This window comes from Coloeus monedula (assembly GCF_965178545.1).
Source record: "Coloeus monedula genome assembly, chromosome: 1".
Lineage (NCBI taxonomy): Eukaryota > Metazoa > Chordata > Aves > Passeriformes > Corvidae > Coloeus > Coloeus monedula.
The window spans coordinates 105,706,029-105,720,477 of NC_138781.1; the positions used below are offsets into that span (position 1 = coordinate 105,706,029).

The 14,449-nt window shown below is 36.9% G+C and overlaps 1 protein-coding gene across 2 annotated transcripts in view; it reads left to right on the forward strand.

Moving 5' to 3' along the window:
- Nucleotides 1–14,449, forward strand: part of PTPN2 (protein tyrosine phosphatase non-receptor type 2) — a 30,241-nt gene that overhangs the window by 5,993 nt on the left and 9,799 nt on the right. For both annotated transcript variants that reach the window (XM_082286845.1, XM_082286844.1), the window contains exons 3-6: nucleotides 4,222–4,322; nucleotides 5,013–5,111; nucleotides 6,228–6,365; nucleotides 13,039–13,248. In XM_082286845.1, coding sequence (XP_082142971.1) covers nucleotides 4,222–4,322; nucleotides 5,013–5,111; nucleotides 6,228–6,365; nucleotides 13,039–13,248 — 548 coding nt within the window. The remainder of the gene's footprint in view (nucleotides 1–4,221; nucleotides 4,323–5,012; nucleotides 5,112–6,227; nucleotides 6,366–13,038; nucleotides 13,249–14,449) is intronic.

The window sequence follows — 14,449 nt, forward strand, 5'->3', positions numbered from 1 at the left end:
AAATCTTATCCTTAGTTGTTATCAGAGGAGTCTGGTGTCTCGGATTGACTGTAAACACCTTTAGAGCTGAGTTCCCAGATTTACAGGCAAGAAGGAAATCCCCTTGGCAAAATTGGCAGGGTTTTTTTGTTTTTTTGGTTTTTTTTGCCTTTTGCTTTTGGAGGGTAGATGGTGGTTTACACAGATTTCTCTTCAGCCTTCCTCTGTGTGGCTCAAGAACCTGGGACATCTTGAGCATTTTTCCCTGATAGATCATGTTGCTTTTGGAAGATCTTGCAAGGTAGAGATTTCTCATGTTTTCTTCCTGTGGCCTTGAGTAGGTTTTGTGTCAGACCTTTCAACCATAGGCTTGCAGCTGGCGTAGAGTACCGGAGAGGAACATGAAGAGTATTGTGCTTTACAGGGAACAGAGTTGGAGCTGATTTGAATGCTTTTGCACATGGTGCCGATTAATTACCATTGCAGCAATGTTCTCCTTCTGTCCTGTGTTTCGAGTGTATGTGCTGAGAACAGAGAGATGTTCAGCCCAAAATAACCCTGCTGCATTTCTTGTCCATATTAGAAGCTGACATTGATGATTTTTATGACATTATCTAATGATTCTCTAAAACATCTTGCCACATGAAACATTGTAAAATAAACTCAATGTGCTGCTTTTGGAGATACTTCTTTGGGGTTGGGGAAGAGGGGAACTTTATAGCACATGCTGATATAAACTTAAACGTAGCATTTCTTTTCCATGGTCCTGCTTACAAGTGTAAGCATCCTGTGCGGCAGTGACACACGTATTTTGGTATGAATACATTTCAGTCATGAGCTAGGCCGTGACTGATGTGATGGCATTCATTGTGTACAACTGGTGACAGGGTGGTGAGGAAAAGTAATTTTGCCTTTTCTTTGCCGTAGGCTACCTCTGAAACTTGAGACTGTAAGTCTAGTGACAGAGTATTGCAATTTGAATAATTTAGCAGCTCAGATAGACTAGATTTAGATTAGTGAAATGGAGGGGATTTGTTGGTAGGTAGGAGAGGGTCAGGCAGGGTCACTGGGGTGACTTGCAGCTGCATGTTTTATTTATGACTTTATTTAATCCACTAAGTAGCATTTCTCCCTCCTCTATTGTTACTAGCTCTATATTTGGGAGACCAGAGACATCTTCTGGATAAAAGATAATTTTGAAGTTATACAGTGTTCTAGAAACAGTTATTTTTAAATGAAAACCTTTCATTAACCAACTGCAAGAACTGTATCATGTAAAATGCCAAACATTTTGTGTCTTGGTTTTAACTGGATCTGTCATTTTCTGTTAAGCAGGAAGTGATGATGGGCAGTGTGAAGTCTTAGCATTATTTGAGGCATGGGAAGTATTGTTAGTGACACAGGGTTTCACTGGAAATGGATAATCTGAGTTTGCTTATCTCAGACAGGGTCATTCTGGGAGTGTTTTTTCTCAGTGCAGGGACCCAGAATGAGAATAATTTTCAAGGTTTCCACTTCCTTTTCAGGCTGCATAGTTTGTTGAAATAGGGGAATTAGCACTTCAGAAAATGAGTACTGTATTTTAGCTGCTGTAGGCATGACAACACATAAGATAAATCTTATCTTAAAGATGGGTTTATCATTCATATAAATCTTAAGTACTTTGTAACTGGAAATTATATACGTACGGGAAGTACATTACAGCTAACTCACTGTCAAAATTTGGCTTGCTTCACTTAATTCAGAAGAGCAAGCCAGGGTTTGAATGAGGTTTCTAGGTCATTGTGTCCTTTAAGAACCTCATCCCTTGAAAGAAGGGAAATCAATATATTCTAGTGGCTTTCTTTGTCCTGTAGACTGCATGCCAGAGTACTTGCAGGATCTCTGTTTTAGCTGGGGAGAGAGAGGGAAGCTCTGTCTGTGCATAGAATTAGCTGTTTAAGGGACTTTAAAAAAAACAGCTTGCAGAACTTTGTCATGTTTACAAAGCAGAATTTATAAGAAGGGGAAAATGAAGCTGAGAACGTAAGGATTAAAGTAGGAAACCTCCTTGGAGGCTGCAGTTATCTGCCCCTGGCAGCGGTACAGCAGCTGCCGCTGGGTATTAAACTGTTAACAGTGCTTGCTTGCGTCACCTTTCCGAGAACACTGGTACCGGTATGTGTGATTTACTATAACAAGATCTTAAGTTTTTCCTGTTGGCAAATGACATGTAATATTTACAGAGGTCTTGGTTTCTTTCCAGTAGAAACATTTCAGATAAAGTGATACATGAAAGGAAAAAGTAATGCTTTCCTATTGTGGCAAAATAATACAAGGAGATGTATTTTACTTTCAAATGCATATGCATCTTAATTTTGCTGTGTCTTGGCTTTGATAATATTTTTTTCTTCACACAGAGGTATCATAAGTCTTTTAAGACTCCTGAAAGTCAGAATGGTGTTGCCTTATGACTGGAATGCTGATGAAAACAGACTAGCCCAGTATATTTCTCATGCTTTTATATCAAAAATAAATTTTCAGCATATTTCTGTTCTCTGCTTGTTCGTGTGTGACTGTATATAAAAGTTAGGAGCTAAAGGAGGTAGGGCAACAACCCCAAATTTGACTGCTTCAGCAACTGCAAAATAGTTCTACTTTACTGTTGACTTCTTTACTTGAATTGAGCAAGGTCATCTTAGGCAGCTGCCAATAGCAGATAGATGAGGGAGAATGTAAAGGCAGATCAAGATGTAGTAAATGTACTTTTTCCAGGTTTCCAAACACATGTAAAGTATTCATATTAAATCATACAAGCAGTCTGTAGAACAAGAGTCTAATTTCAGTAACTGTTTTTTGATTGCCGTCAGCTTTTTGCCTATCCAGGTTTATATTTATGGATTTCTGAGATAAGCCTTGTGCTGTACAGGCTGGCTGTGAGTTCAGCTATTGTACTTGTGCTGAATTTGATACTTGTAGCTGCTAATGTTTGTGTGTGTTTCCCAAAGTGTTTGTCTAAAGGAAGTGAGCCTTTTGGTGCAAGGATGGGTGGATTGACATTTTAACAGCAGTCTGGGCCCTGATTGAGTTTTGTGGGTTAGACTAGGTGAATTTGGTTTTAAAAATTGGTATTACATCATAATTCACTCTGCTGTTAGTTTCCTTATGGAATCTCTTCCATCTCTTCATGAATTATGTTGAAGTTTCTTAAATTCATTTTAGTTTGCTTTTTTTTATTTACTCTTCTTAGTCTGCTAGGTGTTGAGCTTCAGGAGGTTTACAGTCGGTTGAATCTCATTTCTGTAGTTGTATACAAATTTTAAACTGAAAGTGCTGTTTATTTAATACAGTGACTGATAAACGGCTGAAGGATTACTTACTGTGAACAAGTCTGATTACCTAGATGTCTCCTAGAGGTTCATAAATCAGATACTAAAAGGTTCTAGGAACAACCACAATCACTTTTTATTATGCAGTATTTTAGTTTGACAGTATGATAATCTTTCTCATATTAATGTTAGAATTTTAAACAGTCCTTTGCTTGCCTCTGCCATAAAAAGGGGAATGGTCCGTCTCGCTTGTGTAATTTTGGGATGAAACCATGTAGTTAGATTAGGCTTCATTTAATTGGATGATTTTTTAAATATTTCTGGGTTTTGCATGTGCCTTTTTAGTATTTTTATGTTCTGTAATATTAGACAATAACTTACAGGGAAAATTGAATTGATCAAAGCCTGGCTTGAATTACTGCAATTAGATTTTGTTGGGGTTTTTTTTAGCTGTGTGAGCTTAACTTTATGATTCTCCCTCAACCTTTGAAACTGCAGTTCACCAAAAATCTTGGAATTTTAGGAAATCATGTAGTGGAGTCATCTGGTGTGATAAGACAGTGTTGCCTGAAGTGAGTTGTGGTGCTGTTGATTAGGGAATCAAGCAGCTGTAGAGGGATGACTGTGAGAACTTTTTCGCATGTGTGGAAGGTTTGTTTTGTTTGGTTGGGGTTTTTAAAAGAAAAATAGGTATTCCAGTTTTCTGAGCAGCTTCTATTAATAGCTGCCTGAAGTTACTCTGATGGAATGCCAAGGGGAGAATGGGACAGTTATCAAAGTTATGTGAGAAATTAGTTTCACTTATGTTTGTAGTTTGCTGTTTGGGTAGTACGCAGAATTTAGTTCTAGTTGCTTGTCAGACCTAAACTTGCCTGTTAGAGAGTATTCATTGAGATGGATGCATCATTAATTCTTAATTTTCTTTGAATTTTAGATGATCACAGTCGTGTAAAACTCCAGAACACTGAGAATGACTATATCAATGCCAGCCTAGTGGTCATAGAAGAAGCCCAGAGATACTATATTTTAACACAGGTAAGTAGTAGAATTACTGGGTTATTACAGGGATTGAGAATCTAGGGAGGAGGATTTGTACGGTTGTAATTTGTATTTGGATGGTTTCTTGTCTCTATGAATTACAACTGTCTCTTACTAACTGCTAGTGTGATGTAGTTGCAAACAGATTATTTTAAGTTTTAAGAAAAGCTAAAGGGAATATTGAAGTATGAGTAATTTACTGCATATGAAGCTTCTCAAATATTTCTTCCTCTTTTCTTCAGTTCTTTTGTAAATAGGTTACAACAATACTTCTACCCCTTAGTACATCTTGTACCTTCTGAGCTTGCCTGCAGTAGCTTTTCTTCTAACAGCACAGTAGTATTGATGCTTAAACCAAAATATCTCTTCCCTGAGTTCTTGCTGTTTTGTTGTTTGGTTTTGTTTGGGTTGGTGGGTTTTGGTTTTTTTTTTGTTGGGTTGGGGGTTTTTTTGTTTGTTTTTGTTTTTGTTTTTTCTTTTCTTAAAAAAACCCCAGCCCTTTTAAGTCCTGGAATGATCTGTGCAGTGTGGCTACTTTCTTGCCTGCCATTTCTATCATTCTATTAATAATTTGTTTAAACTTAAGAGGAAGACTTTTCCTGTTTCCCACAGTGAACTATTAACTGTGTTCAAATACTGCTTTGCCAATACATTCTCATGCCCATTTTTGTATTCTTTACTACACAGGGTCCACTACCTAATACATGTTGTCATTTTTGGCTAATGATATGGCAACAACAAACCAAAGCAGTTGTCATGCTGAACAGGATTGTTGAAAAAGATTCGGTAAGTTGTAAAATAAGCCACACAGTTTTAATACAGTTGAGCAATGTTTGTTACGTTAGAAGGACTAACAAAGACTCTCCCTGGTGGGCAGCATAATGTGTATTTAATACAACAGTGAAGTGAGGGAGCTAAGACATAAGTTCAGTTTGGTGAAAATAGTATCTAACAAATGTACATTGAGAAAGGTGAAAGTAACATTCTGAGAAGGAGGATGTGCAGATAGAAATAGTGAGGAGTAGAGGCAGTGTAAGGTGTTTCTAGGACAAAATGGAAAGTGGGAAAACAAGTATACAAGTAATGTATTTGTTATATAGGGATGTTAGCTGTAACAATGAAGGCAGACTGCTGCCCAAGAACTGTCAAACTGATCTAGTTATTTTTGATTCTTTGAAACTGGTGGCATACGTGCAGAATACACACATTTTTTGTTATGGTGGAGTTTTTCTGCTGCTGTGTCTAAAAGCATTGCAGATTTTAGTTATAAATGTATGCAATTTGACATTTATGGTTTTTATTCAGGGCAGATGAGTTACTGAAAAAAAATTGACTGGTCTGTTAAAAAGGCACGTATTTTCTTGTGCAGAAATTTTCCTACAGAAAGTTAGAATGCAGAGCAAGAGGAATACAAGACAAAGAATAGTTTTGCATTCGTTTGTTAGTTGATTGTTTTGTTTCACTAGAACCTTCCAGTATTCAGCAAGCCTAGGGAGAACTGGGTGTGATGGATGAGTTCTGTAAACGTGAAGGTGTGCAAGTCAGAAACAAAGGGGAGAAATGCTGAAATAGCTGAGCAGAGATCTCAGTTCACTGTAGAGAACTAGAGGGGGGAGAAAGCTTAAGATGTACCTCAAAACATGTTAGCCATGTGATGACATAAAGCTGGAATGACATAAAGCTGGAATGCTTAATAGCTATTGAAACAGTTGTAGTAACTTGTCTGTAAACATTATGGACTTCGAGAATTCTTCAAAGTGGGAGCAGGTACATGAGTCTACTCTGTTGAATAGTGGGGTCTCAGAATCTGCACAGGCAAAAGTCCAAGATACTAGAATATTTAACAAGGTTTTTCTTTTTTTTTTTTTTTCCCCTTCTTTTTCTTTAAAAAAAATCCATTAGGTGAAGTGTGCACAATACTGGCCAACAAAAGAAGAGGAAGTTATGACGTTCAGTGAAACAGGTTTCCGTGTGAGGCTAGTGTCTGAAGACGTCAAATCCTATTACACAGTACATCTACTGCAATTAGAAAATATCAACGTAAGCTTTTCTCAGTCTGTACAGCTCCTATTCGTGGCCTTAAGTGTATCATGAGAACCACTTAGCATCATGTCACTTCAGGTTTGATTGTGCTTTTACACTGGAAATTTTAATGCACTTTGCTTCTGAGAATGTTGAAGATGTTTGTGTGGAAATAAGCGAGTGAGTTAGACCTCACTCTATACATGAGGAGAGATAACATCTTTGGCATTTGTATACTTGTATTTTCCATTTGGCAGTAGCTTAACGTGACGAATTCTAAATGATGGTAGTGGTGATTCTAAGAGGAGCTGTTAAGAATTAACTAAAGGGAGGAGCACAGGAGTGGAAAATTCTGATTTCATTTGAATATCAGAAACCCGACTGAGTAATTACTGATTTTTTTAGTGGAACTTGAGTTTTCTGTGTAATTTAGTCCAGATGTCTTGTTTTTGGGGGGAGGGGTGATTACCACCTGTAGATAGGTAACTTTATCTCCTCTTGCTTACCTCCCCTTTTGCTCCACAGGACCAACCATCCTTTTCTCTTAAAAAATTAAGCATTTTCACAATTTAACCAAGTTAAGCTCAAAAAAAATTGTTCCTGGCCTGAGCTTGGGTTGGAATTTGCTGCTTTTGTTTCAGAGCGGAAGACAGGATTGAAGAGCTTGTCTGTCCCAGCGATGTCTTGTAAGATATTCTCTCTCCCTATAAATCTTGCCTTATATTAATTGAAAGTGCTAGTATGGCAAGTTTTCAAGGTTGTTTTTGTCAGAGAATTTGGGAAAGGAAAGCTTGAAGATGACGTTCTGCATGTTGTTTTATACAACTGTTGATATATTTGTTCCCACATATTTGAATTTATAATAACTATTGATGGTATTTTGAGATAATATTTGTTAATTCAGAACCTCCCTCATGAGATCAACATAATAAAACCTGGCATGTTGTTCCTTGGTCTTCTCCATGTTAGAAGAGCTTTATGAAATATTGTCCTGCTGACCTGAAGAATTTCTGTTTAGCAGTTTGTTTATTGACAGCAAAGGCAAAAGAAAGACGGGTAATGCTGGCAAGCTAGTGCTTGAAAAAGAACAACTCTTCCTTTTGAAACCTGAGGCAAGTTTTCCTAACTACCAAAAAGGCTTCTTCATGGAATTGTTTGGCTGATGTTGGCCCTTCTAAACTTCCTATTTTCAAAGGATGCAATTTTCATGACGTGTGTATGTTTGAACATAACATTAAGTGGAAAAGGCAGAAATGCCTCAAGGAACGGAACAATGTATACTATAGTAGACTTTTGAGTTGGAGCTATTGAACACTTAAATTTCTGGGTTTGTTTTGGACCAGCAGTGCAGGTCTATCAGCACTGTACAGAGTTTCTTGTATGTCATATAAATCAGTTTCACAAATACTCACCAATCTTTCTGTAATGAATTTTTATTTTAACTCTCTAGCACTGTGGTAAGGGTCCATGAATATTAACTCCAAAGAATAATTTTTACATAAAACAGCTAGAAGAAGCAGAACATACTTGGTTACTCAAGCAAAAAAAGCTGCATAGTTTCTAGACTAACACTGTCAATTAAATGCAGCCTTTTGTAAGAATTTGATAATTATACCATAAAAATTGTGGGAACTGAGTATTCACAGTAACTTGAAATGTGAGCTTAACTGTGTTTATGTAAGTTGTTCTGGAGGGGCCTTTGGTGGAGGCAGAGTGTAAGACATTTAGCCACTCAGTGCCTGGAATATAGGATGACTCATGAACAAAATATACTCTGAATTCCAAGAATACTTAAATTGTAGTATTTCCTTGAAAACAGAGAAAACCAAGGTTGTCTTTATAATGCAGCCATTCTGAGCTCAAGTAAATTTGTCTTACTGCAGCAAATCTCTTTAAGGCATAAACAAGATATGGGTATGAAGAGTAAAGTGTTTGTTACGTTGTTACCAATGAAACAATCTTTGAATATTTGTTTGGTTTTGTTGTTGCTTTTGTTAAAGATTACTTAGAAATACAGGTGGGGTTGAGGGGTTGTTCTTTTTTAGGATTAGATCAAGGCATTTGTTGGTTTGCTTTTCTTTTTTTCTATCTGTTCTAGGAAAAAATTGGGTTTTTTTCTTGGGGCTATCACAGTCCAGTAAAGCTTTGGAGAGAAAATGGTGTTTATTGGTAACTGTCCAAAAGTTTTGAAAAGATTCATAATGTTCTTTGTTTTGCTGTGATTATTTTAGAATTTCCTTATTTTTTTACCTGATCCAGTCTGCATTTTAGAGTACAGGCATTTGAAGCTGCTTTTCCACCATGGTTCACTGTGTATCCTCCATGGGTTTGTTGGTGTCAATTGTCAGCTCTTCTGAAAGTTGAGTGCTGCTTTCTACTGTAATAACTTAGATTCAGAACTCTCCCTTAATATAGACTTACCGTGAAGGCTTCCATCAACCAATGCCTCCCTGGAAAAATAAGGATAGAGGGAAGATACTGTGCTCATGTAAAAATTTTGTAATCATACATGAAGCTATTGCATGGCTGTTATTTGAAGCAAAGTCTCCCACCTTTTTGGAGAAGTGATAGTCAGGTGTATGAGAGCCTTTTGTTAATTCTGGAGAATTCCCTTTTGTTGGATGGGGTTGCTAAGTGTTGTGACAATGTTGTGGGAAAATTGTTACATCTTGACAACTAACTTGTGAAAGACTCCACCTTGTGTTGAATATGTATTTTTATATTATTATTATTTATTGTTGCTTTTAGCTTTTTTTTTAATGTAACAACTTTATGTATGACACATAATGAATGCTTATAAGCAAAACTATTACATAGGTACTGGGGAATTCTGACAAGCTATGCAAGGGCAAATGACCATCAGATCTTCAGGGAAACCAGGGATTGCTTGGATGAGGAAATGGAGCAGTGGAATTTGGAATTGCAAAAGGAACCTTTCTGAATGTATCTCAGAGTGGGTTCCTGAAAGTAAGAATACAGCAGTAGGAGAGGTTTGCAAAGAAAATATTTGTTGGAGGAGAAAGGACTAGGAGAAATGAACTAAATTTGATGTGACAACGGTGGTGTGCTACTTCAGAGTAAGGACCATTAATAAATCCCAAGTGACATCTTGAATCCTCCACAAATAGCAACTATTTGGAAAGACCCATTAGTAAAATTATTCTCAACTTAGTACTAAGCTTCTGTGTGGCTGTGACTGTCAGATTAAGGTAATGCAAGACTGCATAGTGACCCTCACTAGCTGATCCTGTGGATGAACTAGAATGTCTGTGATGATTATTTGGCCCCTTTATCCTCAGGGCCATTTTTATTTAAATTTTGAAAAACATTTTGGCCATCATGAATGAACAAATAGAGGAGGCTCTGTTAGAAGTTGATTTATGATTTCGAATTTCAGTGTGTAGAATAGTGCCCCTAGAGCATTCATTCTCATTTTTATATGATCAAATTAGTTGTTAATGAACTTAAGGCATGTTCATTAAATACGGGACCACTGTGGGGTTGTAGGTGTGTTATATCTTCATATATTTTACCATTTCAGTAGCACTTCAATTATGAAATTAAGGCTTTTATAAGGAGTGTGTGAAACTTGACAGACCAGCATTTTTTTTGTCTTCATCTGTTTTACTTGATGCTGAAGGCACCAACTTAACCTTTGAGCATTTTGGGTAGCGTTTTATTCATGTTCATACTCTCAGGTGACCGAACAACCTGAAGTTACTCTAAGACTTTTGTACCTTTTTGTTTTGAGTGATTGGATAGTCACTGTAAAAAGGTTATGGCAAGGCTTGGTTCACTGGAAGCTGATCTAATGGCATATTACTTTTCTGCTCAAGTCCTCATGTGGATCTCTGCTTGTAACTTGGAGCTTGTGCTTTGATCATCCTTTGATTATGCTGTTACTTCCAGCAGCCAGTGCAGAGCTGTGCAGTGTGGTGGTAGCTTTACAAGTTCATCAGTTCTAGCTATCTTTGTTATTTATGGAAAGCTTATCCCAGTAGTTCCTAAAACTTCCACTAGAATGGTTTGATTTTTTTTTTTTAATTGTCATTTAAATGTTGTTCCATGATTATTCAAGGATTTTTTTTTTTTGGTAGCTAGTCTTAGGGAATAAATCTTGGAAGATTGCATTGTGGTTACCATAGAACAAGCTGGTTTTCAGTTACCATGCAGAAATATGTTCCTTGTGTATAACATACAAAATTTTATATTGCTTCCTGAGTCTTGAAGTCCAGGGACTTTTATTTTAAAAGATTAGCTAGTTTCCTGGTAACACTTCAAATTAAATTAGTTGTTATTTAAATTTGAATTTTTGTCCCTCAACAGCTGTGAACCAAAAAGCCAAACCTCTTCTCGTATCAGTCCCACATCACTTCATGTAAGTGCTGCATGGCCCAGTGACTGGGAGTTGTTTAAGAAGGGGTTGTACAGATCCACACAAAGGCAGTGTTTTAGCTGTACAGCTTGACTGCCAAGCACCACTTGAAAGAGCCATTCTGTTTAAAAGAGCAATGTGGGAGGTTTGAAATACTCAAATGGGATTTGGCTGTAGGATTAGAGATTGCGAATTCAAAGATTACCAGCTGGTTCCAGTGCATTGCAATGGGACTCTTGTAGAGAGATGAAGAGACTAGGTATTTTTATAATGAGCTGAAGGGATGGAAAATCATGGGCTGGATAAAGTCTTCATACAAGAAAGGAAAGAAAAATGTAATTCTGTGGGTTAGGGCAGAGTGACATGTACAACAGCACTGTTTCATCTCTCTTTTAGAAATAACTATTTCAGATTACTATACAATTAGGGTGACAGTTGGCCATACTTTTTTTTTTTCTTCAGGAACAGGATGCTAGTGCTTGTTACAGGATGGGATTGGGGGAAAAAAACACGCAACCCTCCCCCAAACCTCCCCAAACAAACCCTACAAGTCACCTTTTTTGAGATTACAAAAATCAAATGACAAAAAAGGGCATTTTTGCCTTCTTGAGGTGTAAGGGATGCTTTCATCTGGAATGCTTTTTCAGAATCTTGAAGTGGGGAGTGTCAATTACCACCTACAAAGACTGTCTAGATTCACAAGAAGTAACTTTAACCTTTACTTAGCATGTGCTTTTAGCTCACCTCTCGAGTTTTCTTCTTAATTTTGTTTTTAAAGTGATGAATTATTTTTCTTAGAAATAGAGGAAATTGCTTAAGTGCTATTTCCAGATTACTTACAAAAAATATATCTCCATGATTTTTAAACAAACAGGTCATTTCAGTTGATTTGTGAGTTAGCTTGCTAACTTGAAAAACTAGGTACAAAAGAGCAGTAGGAAAGAAAATGCAAACTCTTTAATGCTTTGCTCCAGACAAAGGGAAGCCCCAGTGTATTTATACAATTTAGGGCCTGATACTCTTTTTTCCCCTATAAAATCTTTATGTGAACTCGTTTTCCCAGTATCATAGATCACAATTTGTTGTCCTTGTTGATCACCTAGCCAAAAGACAAAATATTTTTGGAAGATAACTGTGCATTTGAGAGTGACTGGAGTCATGTTAATATCCACTGTTTTCTGTGAAAGTATTGGCGAGTCTTGCAGTATCAGAGATTGAAGGAAAAAGACAAATTGGGAGAGTGTTTTTGTTACTGCAGAAAACATGAAATGGATTATTTTAGTTTCACAAAGGAATTTCATAAGTTGTCTCTCATAAGAAGTTGAAACAGACTGAGCAGACGAAGAACAGTAGAATTTATTTTAATTTCATGGCTATATTTTACTGTTGCTGAAGAAGAAAAATAGCTTTTCTGGAATACATTGATATTTTAAATCCTTTTGTGTTTAAACTTTGCCAAAGTTTATGTCAATTTCAGTCTATGCAGAAAATTGGATGTAATGGAGGGAGGGTAAAAATAACTGAATATTTCTAAAATTCCTGAGCTAAAATGGGTGATCATTTTGTCTCAGAATCACCATGGCAAGGAGTAGCATTTAACAGCAGGTCTGAAGTGAGTTCCATAAAAGTATGATCCACATTTTATATACATACTTTCATGCTGTCATTTCAGTACTTGGGGTTAGTTGATCATGTTAGGAGAAGGAACTCTGCTAGAGGGGTTCTAAAGCAGCTGTATGATTTTGGAATCCTCCTTTTTTACTAAACAAGAATATGTCCAGCAGAAGTCTTGCTAGACATCCTGCTGTATGGATTTTTGTAGGCCTTTTCCAGGAAGGAACGCTTCCTGCTCCTCTCAGTAATGTGGTTAGTATAAAGGAGATGTAATACCTCTTGGCATTAAAACTTGCTCTGAGCAAGAGTGCAGAGTGTATACAATGCTGACATGGCTTTTTCAGTCATGTTAGTTCTAGCTGTCTAGTAACTGCTGTCAGCCATTGAACTGTATTATTGCTAGAAAAAGAAGGGTATTTGGGAGTAAGTAGTAAAGCAAATCAAACATAGCAGTGGAAGTTTGAGAAGAAAAAAAGAATGTGTGTGGTAATAATTACAAAGGAGAAAGTTACTGACTCAGATAAAACTGCTTCTGCTTGCACTGTTGGTTGTCATCCAACTTGAAGCAAGTTACTGGGTTGTTTGTCTAAAGGGGATGTTTAAAATAGAAAATAGCTGTTGATTGCGACTGAGGAAATGCGTGCTAACTGAGCCAAAGAGGAATGCTTTCTAGTTCTACTGTTTATTTGTTTTCACTTCTAGAGTGGTGAGTCCAGGATGATCTCTCATTTTCATTATACTACATGGCCAGACTTTGGAGTTCCTGAATCCCCAGCTTCATTCCTGAACTTCCTGTTTAAAGTCAGAGAATCTGGTTCACTGAGTCCTGAACATGGACCTGCAGTAGTTCACTGCAGTGCAGGAATAGGACGTTCCGGCACATTTTCATTAGTGGATACTTGTCTTGTTCTGGTAAGTGTTTGCATTTTCTCTGTCACCTCTTTCTTTCTCCCGACACCCTGCCAACCTTCCCAATATGGGCTTTTTGGTCAGAAGCTTTAAATGCATTGAAGTTAATGACATTCCAGTGGAAACTGAAATTAAGACAGCATGCTTTTTTTCCCTTCACATATTTTGATGGCAAAAACACAGCTCTTGAAATGCATTTACAAATCCATCTTGAAGTACATTACATATTTTCAAAGCTTCCTGGAAAGTAAATTGTAAACATTCTTTTCCTTTTACCTAAGATGTGCTTAGAAAAGGTTGAGGATCAGTTGGGTTTTAATATAAAAAAAGCTTGTGAATATATTGAGATGGTTGAATCTATAAGTCTTTTGCTCAAGAGCTCTTTTCTTAAGGATGCAGAGAAATGGTTATCTGAACTAGGATGAGAACTCAGGCATGCCCGATTCTCATGCAGTGTGTAATTGTGGGTGGTGCAGAATTTCCTTGCTGTGCAGCCCTCTGGGTGGTGGGGCTTGATAGCCAGTTCCAGTGCCACATGGATGTATAGATTTTATGATTACTCAGTGAACTGCATCATCTATAGTTGCTCATGGTGTGAGTGAACCTTGAATGTTAAATAATATATAAAATCAGTTTAAATTTTTGTTGGACTTAGAAGTCCAGGCACAGAGTTTTCTCTTTGTGCTTGGTAATAGTGAAAAGGACAGCACAGGTTTAACTGAAATAGGATTTCAGTTAAATTACAAGAGACACATTTTCCGGTTTGGTTAGATCCTCTCAACTTACTTTTTGTTGGGTTTTTTTACTTCAGTTTTTCTTTGGTTTTATACATTTTGAAAAACATAGGGGTATATTTTGATGCAAGTATACTTCAAAAACACCCTGTGTATGTAATGTGGGGACAAGTGTATGCATGGCTTGGGTTAGGGATTCTCCTTTAAATAAGGGAACTTCTGCCATAGTCAGTCTGAATTACTGTTCTATTCAGAAGCATTAGGAAATATTACTTTATGGCTCTGATTCTTACAGTCCTATTTCAAAGTCTGAATACAAGCCTGAATGAAATTGAGCATATCTAAATGTCTTAATTTTAAGACTTAGTATTAGGGTACTAATTTATTTGTTTAATACATGATCCTTGATTTGTTCATAGTAAGTTTTCATTAGATGGTTTGCATTTTTCCTTCAAAAACAAATTAGAAAT